Source organism: Cuculus canorus, chromosome 7 (assembly GCF_017976375.1).
Source record: "Cuculus canorus isolate bCucCan1 chromosome 7, bCucCan1.pri, whole genome shotgun sequence".
Lineage (NCBI taxonomy): Eukaryota > Metazoa > Chordata > Aves > Cuculiformes > Cuculidae > Cuculus > Cuculus canorus.
Window position 1 is genome coordinate 26,176,997 of NC_071407.1, and position 20,332 is coordinate 26,197,328.

At 38.4% G+C, this 20,332-nt stretch overlaps 1 protein-coding gene across 2 annotated transcripts in view; it reads right to left on the minus strand.

Moving 5' to 3' along the window:
* LOC104063050 (rap1 GTPase-GDP dissociation stimulator 1-like) overlaps positions 1-16,016 on the minus strand; it is a 36,425-nt gene extending 20,409 nt beyond the window's left edge. The window contains exons 1-5 of one of the 2 annotated variants that reach the window (XM_054071496.1): positions 15,852-16,016; positions 10,417-10,473; positions 2,262-2,372; positions 1,301-1,423; positions 1,012-1,137 (exon numbers count right to left, since the gene is read on the minus strand). In XM_054071496.1, the coding sequence (XP_053927471.1) occupies positions 1,012-1,137; positions 1,301-1,423; positions 2,262-2,372; positions 10,417-10,473; positions 15,852-15,855 (421 nt within the window). In that variant the 5' untranslated portion in view covers positions 15,856-16,016. The remainder of the gene's footprint in view (positions 1-1,011; positions 1,138-1,300; positions 1,424-2,261; positions 2,373-10,416; positions 10,474-15,851) is intronic. The other variant, XM_054071497.1, reaches the window with a different exon arrangement.
* Between the last annotated feature and the right edge of the window lie 4,316 nt (positions 16,017-20,332).

Genomic DNA, 20,332 nt, shown 5'->3' on the forward strand with positions numbered 1-20,332 from the left:
AGACACCAGGCAGTGTCTGGGTGCTATCGTGGCATATACAGTTGTAATTCAGTCAGGGAATGCCTGAAGTTAATTTTTCTATGATATATTTATTGCTGTGTTAGTAGTAGAAATTATTAAAGCATGTATCTTAGTCATCTTGTCAAATCTCTGCTGTGTTCTGGCAGAAGCAAAGCAGATTGGTGGTCTGCCCATGTGGTGCTGTGGTACTGCTGGTGGGCAGTAGCTGCATGAGCCTTGCAGGTAATCGTATGGGGTAATCATATGTTTTTGCACTATTATGTAGCATTCCTTATCAAATACATATGATTCGCAGGGAGCTAGTAGAATCTATACCAGCTATAGACTGAAAGCAGAGGGAAATGGGTAGAAGATCCTGTGTGAAAAGTTCCATGTTACCTCCAGTATGCTATAAATATTTTTGGTCAGTCCAGGAATTAAAGGTAAAAGAAAAATCTTAAACTCTTAGGGCAAGTAAACTAAAAGGGTTTAATTCATGAGACCAGCAGGCAGGCTAGTGTATTGGCTTTATGGAAGAACAAATTGCTCCTATATACAAGGAACAGTCTTCAGGAAAGACAATTCCTGGCACAGACATCTCAGTATGTTTTAGAGTATTTTTTATCTTGACACAATTTAAGTGCTTTTCTTTATAAATGCTGTTTTTACTTTGGAAGAAGACAAAGCCATTCAGATTTTGGCCCCATGGGAGCTCTAAAAATTGAGATATGTATGAGGCTCTGCTGATCTTGTAGTTGCAGAGCAGTTCTGACAAAGATGTATCGCATCACCTTGAAGATAATAAAATACAGGGTGAAACCCAGAGTTTAGGAGACATTTGGGATGTGATCAGGCCTATGTCTGAGCTGTGTGAATTGGATATCTAACTGGAAGCTGAACTGCATTGTGTGCTCGGGTCTCATGAAAAACTTATGAGTTACAGGTTACAGTGTGTTAGAAAATAATTCCTTACAGGTAGGAAAAATAGGGTTCTCCGAAGTCAATACTTACGATTATCATAACAGATACGGCCAATAGCCCTCCCAGCGTGTAGCAACATTTCTGGGTCTGTGCTCTCCAGCAGAGGTATCAAAGTTACAACCAAATCTGCCTCAATACATGGCTTCTTCATTTCCTCTGTGTAGGTAAAGGAGAGGGACTTGGGTTTTTTTTGCCATGTTGAAATAACACAATTACAGCTGCAAGACCAATAGCTGGTAGCCATGAAACAAAACTCAAGAGTGGAAACACAGCTAATGTGCTGTAATGTGCCTCATAGTAACACTTTAGTGCAACGTACCATTCTTGGCTATCTCTGAAAGCACCTGGGCTGCTTTCACTGCACATCGTGGATTACCCTTCAGGATTTTTGCCAAAATTAGGAAGATCCCACTCTCTCTGAGTAGGCTGAAGGATCTCTGCTCTGTAATGATAAGAGTGTTAATATGTGCAGTAGGTTTGCAACTGTTTGTTGCTTTGTTTCCCAGAGTTCTAAGTGGATATCTGTGGGATCCAAGGTTCTGATTTAACAAGCTACTTAAAGGCTGTCTCAGCTTAAATGTATAGGAACAGTCATCTGCTTGAATTGCAGCAAGTCTGGTTCCAGCTGATTATGCTACTTCATGCTGAAATGAAGCACAGGTGGCAAAGCAGACAGCAAAGCAGTTTCATCTTCTCCAACTATAAAAGGATGCTTGCGTAAGGCATAGGAAGTTAGGGATTAAGATTCTATTCCTGAGGTATTGCCTAGCAATTAATATTGTAGGTAGGCACAACATCTTTTATTAGACTAGCGAGTAGAAGAGTCAATTCCCTTAGGCTTTCTTCATCAGAAATATGGCCGATTGTCCTTAAGGTACTGAGTCACCATCTGCCAGGAGATGCAAATAAATGCAGGTTATGTCATTTTGGGAGACTGCAGAGACCTTAAACTTTCTTATAAGGAGACTAGGAACTATTTCTTTAAATTCCTGACCTGATAGGATTAAATTGGGGTGACCCTAGGCGTTTGTTTTGTGGTAAATAGAATGTTAAATTCAGAATTTCTGCACAGCTTCAGGTGTTTTAGTGACCAGTAACTTTATCTGGTTATAAGTAGTTTTATGAGTATACAAAGAAAGGAAAACAACAAGAGGCTGAGGACATCTATAGTTCCTGCACCAGTTCTTGTAATACAGATTACCACAAATGGCAAAAAAGTCCAGTGAATGCTTTCAGATGCAATGCAAATAGTTAAATAGTGATCTGGAGTGATACTTAGCTATCTTCAGTAAGAGCCAGGAGAATCCCATTCAGACTTTCAAGGATCTGATCTTCAGCTTCTGTGTCACCTCCATAGAGCCCAAGGTACTCCAGGTGCTGACTCAGGGTTTCTAAACAGAATGGGATGGAAAGCTATGGTGAACCAGCACGGAAAATATTTTGAGTTTTCTAGTATTTTTTCAGTGACAATGTCTGATCATCTCCTGAGGGAACCAGGTCTAAATATGCTCATTAAATATCTCATTTAATCAAAGAACATTATGTCAAAGGCTTTGTCTGCTTCTCAGACAGCACATAGCTCTTGTACAGGCATAAAACACTGAGATAAATTCTGTCTGGAAAGAAATTAACGTAACTGTGGGAGAGTTTGAGGTGGAGAGGAATGGTTAAAGAACTCAAATCAAACCTGTCATTTCTAAATACCTCTGTGATAAAGATAACTGCACTCCAACTAGCTGTATGTCAACTCTGAGAGCGGCCAGGAGCAGGCACTGGAAAAATCTAAGAATGAGACAGATACGGTAACACACTTCTGCCTTACTTTCTTGGCCTTTAGTAACACATCAAGTATTTGCATCAATGTATTGAATGCCTTTTCATGGACTTCTATTCCATCAATTTGTTTAATTACTTATTTCAGGTAATAATACTTTTTATCTCCACTGCACACTGACATTAAGTTCCACGGTTTCACTGTTGTAATAGGAAGAGACTTGTCTTTGTTTTAAAGTATCTACTAAAAAGCTCAAAGCTAATGGTCTTTGGTTTTCTGTAATTCAGTATTTGTCTTTCCCCTGCTTGTCATGATTAGAAGGATTTTTATTATATCCGGTCTTTGTAGATCTTCTGCCAATTCTTTTAATATTTCCTCTACAGAAGGTTTGATAACTTGCCTAAATGTTTTTCCTATATACTTTTGAATTCTGGCTTCTCACTTAAAAGAATAAAAGTATTTTCAAGTTAAAGGTGGACTGGGATTAATCTTTTGTCTATTTATGAGTGTGCTTTGTGCAGACATTCACAGTTACTCGATCTGTTCTGGACAGAGGAAGCTAATTTAGATCCCACCAGTATTCATAATTAAGCCATCTTTTCTCCGTGTATGTTGTTCTGCATTTACATACACTGAACATGATGTGCCTTTTTATCTCAAGTTGTACAGGATAAGATTATTCTGCAGGTCTACAGTTGGTTTTAATTTTGGTCACTCCAAATAATCTAAAACTTCTTCTGCTCTAAATCTTTTATGAATATATTGAATGACACTGGTTCCAGCAAAGTTAGTCTAATAACTGTGGCTCTCTATTTTGCAAGCAGGCTTTATTATGCCCTTCAGTCTACAGATAACCTTCTCTTATATCCCAAGATAGCTTAAATGATAAACCTTAATGAAAGGTCTGCAGAAATCAAAAATGCATTGTTAACAGTATGTCCTTTATTCATCTTCCTGCCAGCTCCTTAAAAATAGGATTAAAGAGAGAGAGACTGCGTGTTACTCGCCTCCACAGAAGTCTTATCGACTTTGCTTTTTTTATCATAACTGTGTTTAGTAATTCTGTTCTTTATTATAATCCTACAATTTACCTGTGCAGAGATCAGAGTTCTGTACTTTTTTCTCCATTCCTTGCAACTGTTTTTGTAAACTCATACCACTCTTGGTGCTTTCCACCTTATTAATCCTGTGGTTGATGTAAATTGCATTCTGCATGTCACAGTTAATGAGCTGACAATTTGGTTTTTACTTCCTTATAAACTCTGGGAAATAATGTCCTGTCTTGACAATTGGTTACCATTTATTGTATTGATTTGTTCAATATCAATCTTTGGCCCTTTCAATCTGAAGTTTCTTCCGTCTACTTCCCAAAACCAGGAAGACTTGAATTGGTCAAAATAAATTTAAGAAGTAATGCTGGAAAACTGATGGATGAAGTAGTTAACTTACAGTAGAATATAATGTAAGGTGTTAGCGAAACTGTAGTGAAATAGCGTTTCTACTTCACAAACTATTTCATTGAAAAACATGACTCATGAGTTGGCCTAGAAATTCTTTAGCTGAGGCTTATTAATTCATCACTTGTTTTTGTTGTTTGATGGATTCATTTTTTTCTTTTTCCTTAATATATCCATGAGTTAGTGTGAGAATTTTCAATTACAATGCAAGAATGTAGTGTGAACAGGAATTTACTTCAGAGGAACCAGAAGTGTCTTGATCTCTTTTGAAGAGAGATTGAATTAAAGGAAGGGAAGTAGAACTTTATTCATGTCTGTTGTTGTCCTTTGAAAAGTAAAGTTTGTTGGCTTAAAAAATTAAAAGCAATTATTTAAGAACAATAACAATTTTGAGTTTGTACTTTAAACAAGATGCCATCTTTAGAAAAGAGCTGGATTCATTAGGTTAAAAATCTGTGTGAAGAAACTTCGGTATTTTTTGTTCTGACTAAGAAACTGAGGCTGTATGTATTGATGTCTCTTGGAAAGCCTTTGTAGTTGAAAGTAACTATGTTTGTCTTAGCCATGGTTTCTCTAAAATCACGTGCTAAGGGCAGCATGGACATAAAATTCATAAGATATAAATGTTGGTTTTTTTTAAGAAGTAGAAGACTTGGGATTTGTTGCCTTTGTAATTTATGAAATCAGGGTGAAAGCTCCTGGAATGGATAAATGTACAGCAAGGATTTCCTTTGACCTGCTTTGAAAAATTAACTTTAATCACTGTATACGCGAAGTATTTGAAATGAGTTGGAAGCTTGTGAGAATGAATTATCTACTGAGCTCTGTGACTTCATCCTTATCAAAATCCAAAATGTATTGGCATGAGGTAACATGTTTGAATTCTAATACTCTGTTCTCTAGAGCAATAGTGATATTTGCAACTATCTTTCAAATATGGCTAGGATATATAAAAGATGAAAAGGTGACTGGATCTCTTAAGTTGGAGGATATTCTTTTACAAATAGCAGGGAACAGTCTACATTACTGATCACTGGCACAGTCGTAATTAGATATCCAGGTGCTTTGTTTCCCCAGGGATCAGTAGAATAATACCATACGCAAGATGACAAAGTTCTTGAAAAATATCTCTCTGGTTACAGTCTGTAATGTTGTGAAATTAGTACTGTAGACAGCAAAATCGACTGAGTAGCTGACTGAAGAGGTGCTTTTAGAAAAGCCTTCAGAAGGCGGTATTTAACTGTAATGGTCTTAAAATACTGAACCCTTTCCTCAGATACTCAGGATTTTATCATGTTGTATGTTATTTATAAAAACGTGAGTAATTTAATCAATACAGGGCTGACTCCTTAATAGTTATTGTCTGACAGTCTTTGCTTCTGAAGTGGAATTGAAGAAGACACTGTAAAATACAGGTTTTTTTTCAAGAGGCAATAACAACAGTGCACGTACAGATTGTGACAAAGTTACCCAGTAAAGGGGTATTTCTGTTTTGTGGAAAATTCTGGGTTGTTGATGTTGTTTTTTTCATCCCATGCTTGAACAGAATGTCAACATAGTGAAACTTGAGGCAAAACGGAACAATTTGTTTCAGGGTTTTTTTTGCAGACGTGATTCTTCCCAGGCAGGGCTGCCTGCTGCGCCAGCCGGCTCCTGGCTGGCTCGGAGGCAAGCTGGGAAGAAGCCAGCCAGGCTCGCCAGCTGCTTGGGCAGCGGGGAGTGCCTGCCTGCCTGGCGTCTGAGGAGGGGTTTAGCAGAATAAACATGTTCTCAAGGAATATTTTTCATTCTCTTTCATCAGCATTTTTTATCAGAGTATTGTTGATCAGCTGTACTAATTCACTGTGGAAGTGAGGGAAATGGACTCGGGCTCTGGTCTGGGAGGCTCTAATTTCACTTTCTCACTGATACCTGCTGGATCTGAGTTTAGCAATCTCTAGAGATTGCAGTACAAAAGGCTTTTTTTGCTGAGCCAAAGGGCTAGGTTATTAATTCACGCATAAATCTGTGTGTAAGCTACTGAGTAGGAGCACAGGCAGCAGACTTCTGCTGGGGGAGCTGGATTTTGATCATCCCATTGAGAGCAGGAACAGGAATGCAGAAAACCTGCTGCACCTTGGAGGTTTCACCAGGCTTCTGCAATAGTGAAAGAGCCTTGAGGTGAGGGTTATTTGGATCCCTTGGAGCACTGCTGTGTGAATTCCCAGTGCAAGTTTTACCATATGAAGTCATCAGGGAGTGAGAATGAAGGAATCCTACAGGTCTCCATATTTTTCAGTGATTAATTATGCTCACCTAAAACTGCAATGCCTTAGCTGTTTTTTACCCAAATTTTGTAGCCTTTCACATGTATAGAAACTACTTCCTATATTTTGTCTAGAGGAAATATAGACCTTATCTTGCACTTCTAAATGCTGCATTTGGTGTTGTTGATTTACTGTTGGATCTTGAGCAGTGTGAAGTCTGTACAATCCAGTTTGTTTTGAGGGCTTGAAACAACTTGACTCCAGTTGAATGCCTACCCTTGTGCGTTCCCTTTACTGTTCCCTCTTCCTTTGGTAATTTCACATACTAAGCTTATTTTTCTGCCTCAAACCTCTAGTATACTTTGGACGATTAGTCCATGGGTTATTATGATGATGATATTATTATTATTATTAGATGGAAAACAAGTTAATGTGGTTTTCCTGCTGTGGTAGTTGTTTACAATAGAGGTCCATTTAGCTTAGTGTCATATCTCTGGTAATAGATGATTAATGAACAGTAAAGGACAACTGTATGTAACCTTTCCCTGCTATATTTTCTCAACTTTGAGAAATCAACTCATTGGGGATTTCCCGGAAGTTTCATCTTGTTTAATTACACTTGAATTCATGAATGTAATTAGTTTGAACTTGTTTGTAATTTAGCTTTCAGAACTGGTGATGAGTTCTACAAAGTAATTTTGGACTGAGAAAGAAAATGACTCATTCTTGTGTTCTCTTGTTGAAATGGTCATCTAGCCTTCTCTTGGCTCCTGATTTTCTGAAAATGTGCTCTATCACCAGGGTGGGGAACACAAGTCTAAGAATCCTGACGAGACTAAAATTTCAAGTCATAATACTAGAAAATAGCTGCTGGGTCTGCCTAGCAGTTTAATAATAACACAAAAGAAAAGTTGAATTGCATCCTTGTTTGAGTGGCTGCCTGCAAAATCATGAGCTGTAAGCCTCCATTTTCCCACATGATTTTTTCATGCTCTTCCCTTAAGTAACAAAAATTCCTGGTCCGTGGCCTTTCCCATATAAACCAATGGTAACAAATCTGCTTGCGTGTAGAGTAGAAGAGTAAGTAGTAGTAGTAGAAGTTAGGCTCTAGGGCTCCTCTTCTAGGAATGTGATATATTTACTTCCTAATGAAAGATAAAAAGGTATAAATTGGGGATGGAGAAATCTAGAAGGGCAGGTAAGTTTGTGTGTTAAGACCAAATAAAACCTATAGAGTGAAAGACTTGCATTTCTGCTGGCTGTGAAAGATACAGTTGTATGATGAGAGCAGTTTTGCTGTAACCAAGGGAAGCAGAAGCTGCTGCTTTTTTTGACTTCCATGGCCCTACCAGGGAAGTGAGGAGAAAGATGCAATTCAATTTGAGGAAAGGTTTTTTGATTTCTCTAGTGGTGAATTATTATATTCCATCTCTAGAAAGGCATACAACTGTCTTGGGACTGGGCTGACTTATATCTTATCTTGGTGCATGAAGTAAAGTATTGGAGGAACAGAACTTCCATCTCTCCAGACTTTCAAACCCACGGCAAGAAAATTGTCCTATAAATCAGTTAAGCTATTATCTGTGTCTCCATGAAAATCCACTTATGGCTATGTTAAAAGATATGCTTTGTGTCTATGTCACTGCACTCAAGGGTGATGAGATGAAGGAGAAAAATCATTAGATTAAAAAGGAGCTGGAGAGAGAATTCAAAACCAATATCCTAGGGATGACAACGATATAATTATGAACAACTCCTTACCTGATTTTTTTTTTTTGTTCTTGTTTCTCTATAAACTATTTTAGATTACTCATGTCTATTCTGTAGCCATAAAGAATTCACAATAAAAGTAAATTGTAAGGATTCCTTTGAGGGTTCCTTTTATAACTGTTCCTGTGTGAAAGTTACTTGGCAGAAAACGTCTGTGGACAAAAAATGAGTTCTGCTTTGTGGGCACATTTTCTTTATTAAAATTAGAAAAGGGGAAGAACTATTTTGAAACATTTTTGACAGTTTTAGACAGCATTTTGATTTACACTTCTCTTGATGAATGTTCACTGGAATGTCCTTGGTTTAGTTAAGTTGTACTGAGCTTAAGGTTTGTTCCGGTACATATGGCATCATGGAGTTGAAATCTAAGATGCGGTTTGGAATGGCACCCGGCACTCAGCCTGAGCAGTCCTGTAGTTGACGATCATGTGGGTGTATATAGCCTTTGTATCATTCTTGCCCCTGCATCCTTCAGCAACCCTTTTTGGGAAGGAAAGGAGTAGGAAAGGATGACTAGTGTAGTAGTATAGGTTTTCCTAGAAGGTTGGAGCCATGTCATTGTCTGGGAACTGAAATTTCTCCTTCTGCCCACCCTCAGAATCTGAAAAAGGCTGTATTTTCCCCAATATTTTCTCAAGGTCTAGACTGTTGGTAAACGTTCTCAAAGTTAATGGCAAAATCCATACAGTTGCTGAACATGTTTTAAAAACATCTATTGCCAAAAACTGGAAAACAGGAAAGCCCACTCTGTTGTCCAGAAAAAATAACACTTGCTTTTTGATTTTGTAGCTTTTCTTGATGCCATTGAGCCATCCTGAACCATTTAGAGCATTGCTTAGTGCCTGTGATCCTGTGGGATACACCTTTGAATGTCTTACTATTGAAAGAACGTGAGAATGAAGTGGAGTTTTAAGAAGATTTTTACCGTTTAGCCTTAGCTGCAGGTTGAAAGGGTGATGAAAACAAGAATTTAAGCCTGATTGGCTAGTACTTACATTAATGTTCTCTATTAATCTCAAGGATTTAAGAAAAGGGAATTTTAGACATGGATTATATAAAGTTAATTGTCATAGATAAGCTAGGACACCCACAAATACTCTTTGACGTGGTAAAATGAGTGGTATTAATTTCTTTTTTAAAAAAGATCAAAAAATGAGATAAAGAATAATAGGAACCACATAGCAGTAAGGCATAAAAGGAAATAAATATAGAACAGAAATGGGTCAGCATTTGGTTGCCATGGCTGGATACTGAATGTTGAGTTTTTAGTGCCTGGACACCAACCTTTAAGGCAGGAGAGCAGTGCAAGGTGATGGGGAGTAGAGTAGTAAGGGGAGTTTGCTGTGAGGTTGGTATGTCTACAATATGTCCATCAGTTGGCCCTGGACTGTTCCTTAATCTCTCAGCTGTTGATCACCACTCAGCCTTTATTTCTGCAGGGTTTTCTACCATTCATCTGCTGTTTGGCTTGCAGTTTGTCCAGAAAGCTTAGTTCTCCTTTGGCCTTTGCCAGGCTGTTTTCCAGACGTGGTCAGAGCGGGTATCAGAGAACGGATGAGTGGACAGAGTGGTTCATATCTCAGCAAGAGTTTTCCTAACAATACAACTGCTCTGAGTGGCGAAAGACAACTTCATTATACAGCTGAGAGGCTTGAAAGGAAGAGAGTGTGCTGGTGCAGGAAGGGTGTTCAATCAGTGACATTTACCCTTTGTGAACCTGTGCGTAGTTTTAACTTGAGCAGAACATGAGAGAGTGAAGAACTTGGGGAAAAAAGAGCAGTTAAAAGACAAGTAGATGTGTTGCATTATTTGGGTGGGAATTACATGGCTGAAGTTTAGTTTCACAGTGTAATGACTGAAGTACAAAGCTGTAAGACCGTGGACAAAGGGTTTTTTTCTTTGTTAACAGTAAGACTCAGCTATGCTTTACGTGATCAGATGGTATTTACAGAAAACTCAAAAATTAAGGCTTCGAGGAAAAGGCCTTAGTAAAAAGTGGTACTGATATTCCTTTTGGTAGTACAAGTTGATTGGGAAATGGAGATCAATTTGGAGTGGAAGAACATGTCTTCTTTTTTTTTTTTTTTTGGCAAACTTATTCTTGGATAATTCAGTTCCATCAAAAAGGGAATACAGGAAAGAGTGTGTGTATGTGGAAAGAGAGGAGTCAAAAGCAGATGCTGCTGGCCTGTGGCCGGTGCTGTGCCCTGTGGAGTCATCAGGAAAAATGGTAGCAGAAGCCTGACTGAAAACAGATAAAAAGAAAAATATGGTAATTGTAAGATAATCTAAAAAGGATCAGTGAAAGCCAGCTGTGTGCAATCAGGGAGAAGGTATGTGCTGAAGAGATGACCCATGTAATGAAAAGCTGCTAAATCATATTCTACTAAACTTATTCCTTTTCTGAGAGATGGAGTATAGGAATAAAATTTAATGCAAAGGAATCAAAATGTTCTAAACTTGCATGTGCCTTTTTTCATGCTTGATAATTTAACTGTGACAGTGCTTACAGCACAGGTCTGTTTGACACATGACAGCTTTGTAGGCTAATGCTGAGCCTGAGCTCCCGGATGCTCTAATTCCTTATGCAAGGAAAGGGCTTTAGAAGTCATGCTGGCAGGAATAGCAACAAATGTATTATGCCTAAAAGTAATGAGTCATGCACCTAAAAAAATTACTTTCTTTCACTGTGAACAACAGTTTGTTTGGGTTGTATTTTCAGGGTGGTTTTTTTTTTTTTGTAAGCAAGAGATCGAGAAACTTGCTGGTTCAGCTTTTTCTGTAGTTGTTTAGTTCCAGGAGGTGTTGTTTTCACTAAGTATTGTGGAACATCAGTGTAAGTTGTCAGGGCTGGCAAAGCTGCATGCTGACTACAACAATGTGAGCAGATGAGTAATCAGACAAATTGTGACAGCTGGGTATAAACTGACTGACTTCATTTATGGAAATCAATTAAATCCTTCTGTCTTACTTCCTCAATGGACATCTTGTTCCTGCATTTGTTAGGAGTGATGTTGGTCTCTAAAGGTACCTGCGATCACACAGTTAATATACATCTTAAGTAGGTTATCTTTTATAGGACGGGTTTGCTGTCTTCTCACTTTCTGTAGTTTTGTGGCATAAACTGTATTAAAAGAGCCCTTCCCTTTGCCCATTATGTGTGTATGGGAAGTGGGCCATAGCCCCAGCCAAAGAGCATTCAGTTTAATTTCCCTGGCTCCCTAAATTTAGCTTGAAGAGCTGTCAGTAGAAGAAAAACCAATTAGACTCCATAGCAGAGAAAACACTAATTTCCTTTGGCTGACAACTCCTACAAGGTTTTTTTCAGCCAAGTAAAAGGACAGCTGTGAAAAAATAAGCCTTTGTGCTGAAATCAAAGCATCAGCCGAGCCCTTAATTGTCCCTGCTAAACAGTCTGTTGGGAGTGTACGTGGGTGTTAAGAGACTGTGGATAGTGATAGTAAAGCTGGTGGTGTCCAGACCCCAGCATGTGCTGTCATAAGAAAAGAGATTGGCTGGTGTTGGAGGTAGACGGCAGAACGGTGGACAGGATAGCTGGGAAGATGTGCCATCCCTGACCTCCAGCTGTCTGCTGCCTCTGCAGTGAAGCAGAGGAGTCTCATCCCTGGCAGTGTATGTAATCTGGCTCTCCATAGAGGCTTGTCGCAAAGCCATCTGGCTGGCTGTAGATGTTGTTGTTGGTGTATAGGCATTGCTGGAATGTGGTGATGCACAACTGAAGCCAGAATGCGTGCCTGCAGTGAAGAGAGCGTCACCCGGTAGAGCAGAGAAAAATAGAACTGGCTGCACTAGGAGACCCATCCACGTGGCATGGCTAACGGAGCAAGGAGGGCCCACACGGGCAGAACAGCGGTGTGGGAGCTACATGGACAGATGACAAGGAATAAGGCAAATGCCATTATTAGCCTTTTATGCCTAGGCTTCACCTAAATAGGCATAGCACAAGGTTCCCAGAGTCCAGACTAAAACTCCTGGACTTCTAGGGTTTAATTAGTGATTCCTGTATGTGCAGGGAAAATCATAAGCCTGAGCATTTGTCTATTCCACTTTGTATGTGTCTTGTTTTGTTTGAGAGAACTGTATCATGTAGATTTAGGAGCCTAAGATACAAAGCTATGATGTCAGACTTGAAAGGGCATTCCTTTATCCTTTGTATCTCTGCTACAATGCCAAAAAAGGTGTATTTCTGTAATTCTTGAAAGGTCAGACCTGTTCTCTGCGAATCATCCACATTCCACTTGTCAACTTGTGTAAGTTCTGGCATTTTTGTGGGCAGTGTCTGATGCTTTTGTAGTGCTCGATTTTATACTATCTGTCCTATGTGTGTTTGACCCGATTTATAACTTCATAGGGATGCAAAGAAGATCCTTGGATGATAGTCTGGAAGTTGATTGCATAATGGATATGCTAAGGAAAAGAAATATTCCAATCAGTGGGGGTGTATTTCACTATTCTAATGTAACATAAGATAACTCATGCTGAAAAAAAAAGACCTTCTGAAGTCTGACACACACTTCAAAATTTATGGCCTTACAAGATCTGTCAGTGCTTAATACAAGTACACAGTGCTGTAATATATGGCCTGTGTTGTAGAGCTCTGCTCCAAACCCTGACTGTCTCAGCAGAATCTGCTTATTGGTGCATCGCTTTATCAATACCTGTAAAGTACTACCTTTATTCTCGTTCCCAGCACTCCAAGAAGGACCAGGTTTTCAAGGTATGTTGCTGGGCACAGGTGTCCTAACGCTTTTGAAAATTTGATTTGAGTTTGTGGGTTTTTTTGCTTTATCTTCATTATTTTGGTCTGGTGTTACTGTGCTGTATGAATAGTTTTGAGCTCTGCTGCACAGGTGGGTTGGTGTTGCCTGGGCATCGAAGGGAGGGTACACAGGGAAGACTTGGAATGCAGTCAGGGTTCTGCAGAGAACTTGCTTCTGGGATCCTCTTTAAGAGAGTGATTTTATCAAACATTACAGTTAGAAAGGGAGCAGGCTTATACAGATCAATATTTTGAGAAAACCGTAGTTATATTGACAAAATAAATTCAATAAAGTAGTTAGCACACATTCAGTTGTAAAGCATTTGAGACAGTTTTTGTCTACAATAGCTCCAGCCTATGCAATGTGAATAACTTCTATCTTGAGTATCTTTTCCTAGGCTGAATGTTGTAAGAAGATTTTCATGCAAAAAAGTTATATTTACGTAATGCTATACAAGATGTTTTGAGAGTACTTAGAACTATCAGGTTTGAGACTCTTTACAAGTTCTCTCAGTTTTATTTGCCTGGAAGAAATGCTTGCAATCACTACAAATGATGCAAGTAAGTTTTTAACTATAAAAATGTATATCAAAGTGTATGGGGAGAGATTTGGAGAAAGGAAATAAAGAAACTTTTAGTAAAGGAGGAAGTGTCTAAACAAGCCAGAAGATGTTTTTGCTTTGGTGAGCTTGTCCATTTTGGTCTACGTACTTTGTGACTAGATTTCTTCCTATTGTTCTACTTTTCTTGGGCAGATACATTAAAAATGAAAAGATTATTGCAATGAAATTGTTTTGGAATACTAGATATTTTAACAAATGGGTTGAACAGTACTGATTCCAAATACTTTTTTTTAGTTTTTCTTTCTGGAATTGGTGTCTTTGAAGGAGTTTTTAGAGATCTTTTAGTAACACTGAGCAGCTTTTATCCCCAAATATTTTTAGACTATACAGGACAATCATTTTACACTTTCATCTAGAAAGGACCCTAGCAAAGTCCCGATACTGATTTATAAATGGGAATATATTTGACTACGTTTTTGTTGGACTGAGTTTGTTTCTAACTGGGATGGACTGAGAGACTTGGAGGCTGTTTGTCTCCTCTTCCTCAGCCCACTCAGGTCAGGATAGAGTTACTGACTTCAGTGCAGTCTAGGTTCTCATTCTAGAGAACAAAGAGTGGCTGAATTTCTATTAGGCACTGGAAAGCAACAAGCTTTGTTGATTCCAATTTATTTAAGTGCATTTGACATGATGCTTTAAAAATCTTTAAAAAAAAAAAGAAACTTGAATTAAAACCAGCAGCTGTGGGATTTTCTTGTGGTATTGATGTATTAAGGGTATGATACTGTTGAAGCAAACAACAGGGTACTGGGGAATGCTGAGAACCACACAAACTAGGAATTTGTAATATTGTCCAAGTTGGCTTTAATACCTTGAATTGTACGGAAGGTAACACAGCTTTCATCTAAAAATTGTCTGAATTGTTATACAGTTTTACGTGCATGAATATTTCTTCTGAAGAGAAAAGCTTGACAAATCTGTGCTTGGAAGTGTATGTGTTTCTGTTGTTTGTTGTTATATTATATGTATATGTTATTATATATTTTTGTTATTCTCCTGTCCAAAGATTGTTACTTGGGGAGCAAAACGGTGCTATGTGACCAAATGCATGCTGTAAAGGCCACCAACAAGAAGTGGAAATAAAACCTTTGAACCGTAAGCAGCAAATATCTCAAAAAACTAAGCCTTCTGAACAGAATGTTGAGAAAGTAGGACAGCTACACATAAAGAGCGTAGGAATAGATGAAATAATCCACTAATTTTGAGTGTCTCCAACTGAATTGTAATAGAAATTCAGTTGTACAGAAATAATTCTGTACGTATACAGATGATTTTGCCAAAAGTAATAACAAGAGCCTGTGTCATTCGAGTTCAGTCCACCTGCATTTTGTGTCCATCTCTGACTGTCTAAGGTACATTGAAATTAAATTTTGACCTGCTTTTATTATCAGTGTCCCCAAACTACTGAGATATTTGAAGTCATTTGAATAATTTGGAGGTAATTACTCAAAATGGCTGATCAGTTGTAGTACTCCATTTAGAACCAGATAATTTCACCTTTAAACATGTTGAGTAATACGAAGATTAGGTCTGCTGACATAAGGTCTAATTGTGGAGTAAGTTACTATCATGAGAATGAAGGTGGAAGGCTTAACCCTTTGATCCAGTTACCCAATGCCTTTGAATCATCTGGAGAATAACAGAAATTAAAATTTCAAAGGTGTATTTTAAATCCAGTATGAATGTTACTCCTTTTATATGGAATGATTGTAGCTAAGGGCTTACAGTTAGCTTTACCTAGGCTAAGAGCTGAGTCATAGAGAAACATGTTCAAAGGCTAGACCACTTAAATGCAGTTCCAGTCTCTTTGGAAGCACTTAAAGTAGAGGAAGTTTGCAGAGGCGTATGAGCAGATTTGCTTTGATGTACTATATCCTGTCAATACAGAATGACGAATTTTAATTCTGCTCAAAATACTGAAGTTCATAAGCAATCACAAATTTCCAGTGCTTTTTTATTTTTCATTGCCATCCTCCTAATTTGGTAGCGTTCTTTAAATAAACCTTATTTTTTTTTTTATGACTTTGTGTTAAGTATTGTTTGAAATAGGACACAAGAATTTCAGGTCACCTGCAGTACTGCATTTATCGTAGAACTACATTTCTATATTTAAATTATCCTAAATTAGTTTTCTATTTCTATCACATATGTTTGCAATTCCTATATGAGAGAGAAAATTAGAGATTGTATCTATCTATAGTTAACAAGAACTTTACTTACCCATAAAAGCTCTAGCTCTCCAGAATAGGAACAATAAAGAATAGCTGGTTTGTACTGCGAGCCTTTGTCCTTTACAGCAAGCAAGCTGTGAATAAGGGGGGATGTTTTATAGCATTCAGGCTGATGAGCAGCCCACAGCACGCTCACTCTCTCTTCTCCTTCTGTCTTTTTCTGTGACCCTGCTCTTCAAATGCATCTAATACTCCATAATTACTTAATCCTCGACCGCTGCTTGTGTTTCTAGTCCTTAGATGTCATTAACAGAAATGGAAACACACTAATTATCATGCTGGGAGAGAACCTTTCAGAACTTCAAAATAATTTATATTGAATTTCCCCCTACTGTCACTCAAGAGAGTGATTATTGAGTCTATTAAGGGATAGATTTCCAAGAGACCAGATCCCTCATTGGCATCTTAGGTACACCAGCCAGGTTTAAAAAGTGTTTGGCTCCTAGAAGCTACTGCTGAAGTGTAGCCAAACTGTATCAATGCCTGAATCTTTCCAGGTGGGTGCTAAGCATTTGAGAAAGTCTGATCCAAACTCAACTTATTCTGCTTCACACACGCCTTTCAGGCTGTTTGACTGAAAGATATGGGAATATTCTTTTCTCTTCTATACACCTCAGGCTTGATTTTTTTTTTTTTCTGGATCAAGTAGAATTTTTTTTAATGCTTTTCCACTTGTTTGGTCATTGTTACGAAGAAATATCATTTTTTAATAAATACTTTCAAAAATGTACCTCTTTTTTTCTACCTTTTTCAGCCTGTTCTATTCTATTGGGGGGCTGAACGTCTAATAGATAAGAGGCAGTTATCGGATGGCTTTCTAAATGCTGTGTTCTCTTCAGGATGCGTTGCCACTCCCTGGTGTTGTTGCAATATGAGTTAGAGGAAACACGGTCTGCCTGTTAATACTATTTAAAGATTGTTGCAGCAGGCAGATAGAGCTTCCAGATGTGATGCTGCGTATTGCTGTGTTTGTGGTAGTAGCAGTGGACTCCAAGTCTGTAGCATTCTAAAACTTCACTGCACTGTGAAGCTGTAATAGTTGTGGTGGTTATAACACTGGAGGGAGTTTAAATCGCTGACTTCTAAAGATAAAACGCAATCTGATAATGAGTTTGGAGCCTGAGGATCCTATTAAGGAGCTTGGGACATTTTACTGACTCTCTTGCTAGATAATTAAAAAGCTGATCTCTTTGGCTAGGCTTATGCAGAGAGGGTGAACTGAATGCTTTCTGGGTTTTTTTTGGTTTCGTTTGTTTTTCACTTGCAATGGCATGTTTTGCACAGCTGCAAATTAATTGAAAAATAAAAATCCTGTGATAAAGATTGCTACACTACATCTCATAATGGGGAAAACTGCTTATGTGTGTTTGCATTGTCACATTCAGAAAAAATGTGTTCTACAGATACTGGAGAATTACAGCATGTATTTGCTTAAAAGGGGCTGAGATCAGTCATGGATTAAGCTGCATGTCACAAAACGATGACACCTTCCTCCCAGTTTTGGGAATTGACAAGACAAATTGGTTCTCGGGTATCAAAGGTACTGCTGTTGATTGAGGTCAGAGTGTGGAGCGAGTCTCCGGCAGCGTGACCACGTGCTGTCAGCGTGGGCAGAGGAGGTGATATTTCTGAAATGTAGGCACAAGGGATAAATGTTAGTATTTTATGGGCAGACATGGCAAACTGTGAAGCCTCAAAAGAGAGAAAATACGAAGTATAGAGGGAACAAGTACTGAGTGTTATTTCAGTATTAAATATGCCAGAAGCATTCAACCTCCTTAGGGGCTATTCCCAGTGTCTTTTGTAGTTAATGGGAATTTTTTTCAAAGGAACACTGGATCAGGCTCATTGGATACATAGAAAATGGTAATAATGAAAAAAAATTATTAGCTTTCCGTAGTAAAAGATAGAAGACAACAAAGGAAACAAAATGAGGTATACAGTAAATGGGTGAAGACAAGTAAGAAATCACATCAGATAAACTTATCTTCAGTTTCATTTATCATCTTCCTGCAGTGAATGCTAATGGGAAAACAGAGGTTCATAATAATGCAGGAAGCACTGACAAGTAGACAGGTATGGAAATCCTGTGTCAAATGAACTGTACTTGCTATACGCAAACTAATCTGTTACAAAGATTATGGCAAAATAAGACAGTATGGGAATCCACACTTATAGAACACCACTGTCAAGCTAAAATGCCCTTTCTGTTTAAATGTAATCCTGCAAACCGGTTTTAAGAGGCACTGCAGGAGGTTTTTAAACAACATGATGTTCTGGTTATGTTAGGTGCTGTACAAATGCGCACTGAGCAATCTGTGTTTGCAAAATTTACAACTAAACTGAAAAGTTGGAAAAATATCTCATCATTAACCCAGCAGAAGGTCAGTGGCAGAGGCTGTGAAAGGATGCAGCAGTGCTCCTCAGGTAAAGGAGGCTCAAGCTCTGCTCTGGGGAAGCATTAGCTGGTCAGCACTGCTGAGAGGGTCTGAGAGTGACCATGTGCCTGTACAGCTTCTGAAATAAAGTTTGATCACTGGGGGGACAGCCTGGAGGAACTGGTGTAAGGTTATGCCTCCTCCTCTAGGCACATCCCAGGATTGACAACATGGAGAAACTACTTTCTCTGCAGGTGCCAATGAGAAGACTTTTGTTAATAGAAATTATCTAGAATAAAGGGAGGAGTGTTTCTTTCTGAGTTGATGGATTGCTTTACACTAAGTTAATCTAATATTTTGCATTGTGTTGTATCTCTCATCTGAGGGTTAATTTACTGCTTGAATTTTTTACAAGAAGGAAATGTGATTTTTTTGATCACAGCTTCAATAAACTGGCTTCTTTTCTGCTAAGAAGTGGACAGTTGATACCTGTGTTGATCTGAGCAGTACCATACCATGAAGTGACTTACGGGAAAGGACTCTTTATAGCAGGGAGTATATAGTGCTTCCATATATAGTGTCATATTATTTTCTCTGCCTTTGAATGCTACTGAAAGGATATTTTAGTCTGGTTCACAGGTCTAGTAGATGCAGTTATTTTGGGAAAATCGGAAGACTTAGAGAAGGAACTATCATCAGCTTACTTGCTCAGCATAGAATTTCTGTTATGATGAAAATAAACCTAACAGAGCAGAAGGGAAAGCGGAGGAGTTAAAGCGGAGGGTGAGAGTGTCAGAGGGGAGGGCTAGGGTTTATGTTCATGCTTCAAACTTTTTTTTTTGGGAAAGATTTGGAAATAAACTCATCTACAGCATCCCATTAAGATCTACAGCAAGTTCCCATCTTTTCACGTGGGCTTATCTTTGCACAGGGATAGTGCACAACATCTCAGTGCTATGAGAGATGTGGCTGCAGTTCTCGCAGCATGCTGCAGTGCTGCTCTAGCTGCATAGCGGACATTAAAGATTTATTACTGTCTGAAGTACTTTGAGGAATCTATATTAACAAATACTGTTACTGGGCTTAGAGGTTTGCTTTTTATTATGGAAACTATTCCCTGCCTATGGCATGGGGGATGGAACTAGATGATCTTTAAGATCCCTTCTAACTCAACTATTCTATAATTATTTATTTTTATCTGTAAAAACACTATGTAATCACAGTTACCAGAGTTCTGTCTAAAATTTTCTGGAAAAAAATGCATCTAGTGTGCTCTGGATTTAGTGTACATATGCACGTTGGATGTGACCTGAGTATGCTTTGGGTCTTGGATTTCTTGTTGCTTTACACTTCTCTTGTAATTCCATCTCTGAGTGGACTACAGATACCTCTAAATCCAGGATGAATTGTCATTAGGTATCTGGAGCACTCTGGCCATGATCCACATTCTGGGGACATAATTTGTGCATATTTAGGGGCCATATTTGGAGTTCTGGCAATTTGGGTGAGGGTTGTATTGGGGTATACCTGATGGTTATGTTCTCAAATTAGGTACAACATTTTCCAATGGAATACAGAACTTTTGTCAGTGAAAGAGTGTGTGAATTGCTGCTGTCACTGCTACTTCTTTTCAAGCAATTTATACCAATACACCCTCAAAATTATGAGAAGAATTTGGCCACCAAAAGCTTTTCTACCCATTACAAAGTCGTGGCATTATGAAGCTGAGGCAGCAGGCCATCTGAATACTCTTATTTCACTCTCAGACCTATGTGGGCTGATATTCTTAATTTAAATTAAAAGAAGCAACTACGGATTGGTTAAGTTGTGGCCATGATTGAGTGTAAACAAGTCCAACTTGGCCATGGCACCTTTTTGGGCTTCTTCTATTCCTTGGTGCCAAAAAAAAAAAAAAAATCTGATAACCTTTCCTGTATGTGTAATTAAGAGTCCTACTTACTTTAGATATATGCTGCTCAAACTTCGGGTCATTACAAATTTTCTCTAGTCATTTTCAAGTTGTGTTTGGTGTTTTTTTTGGCGTTTGGGTTCTTTTGTCACATGTCCATGTCTTAAGTTTTATCTTCAGCTA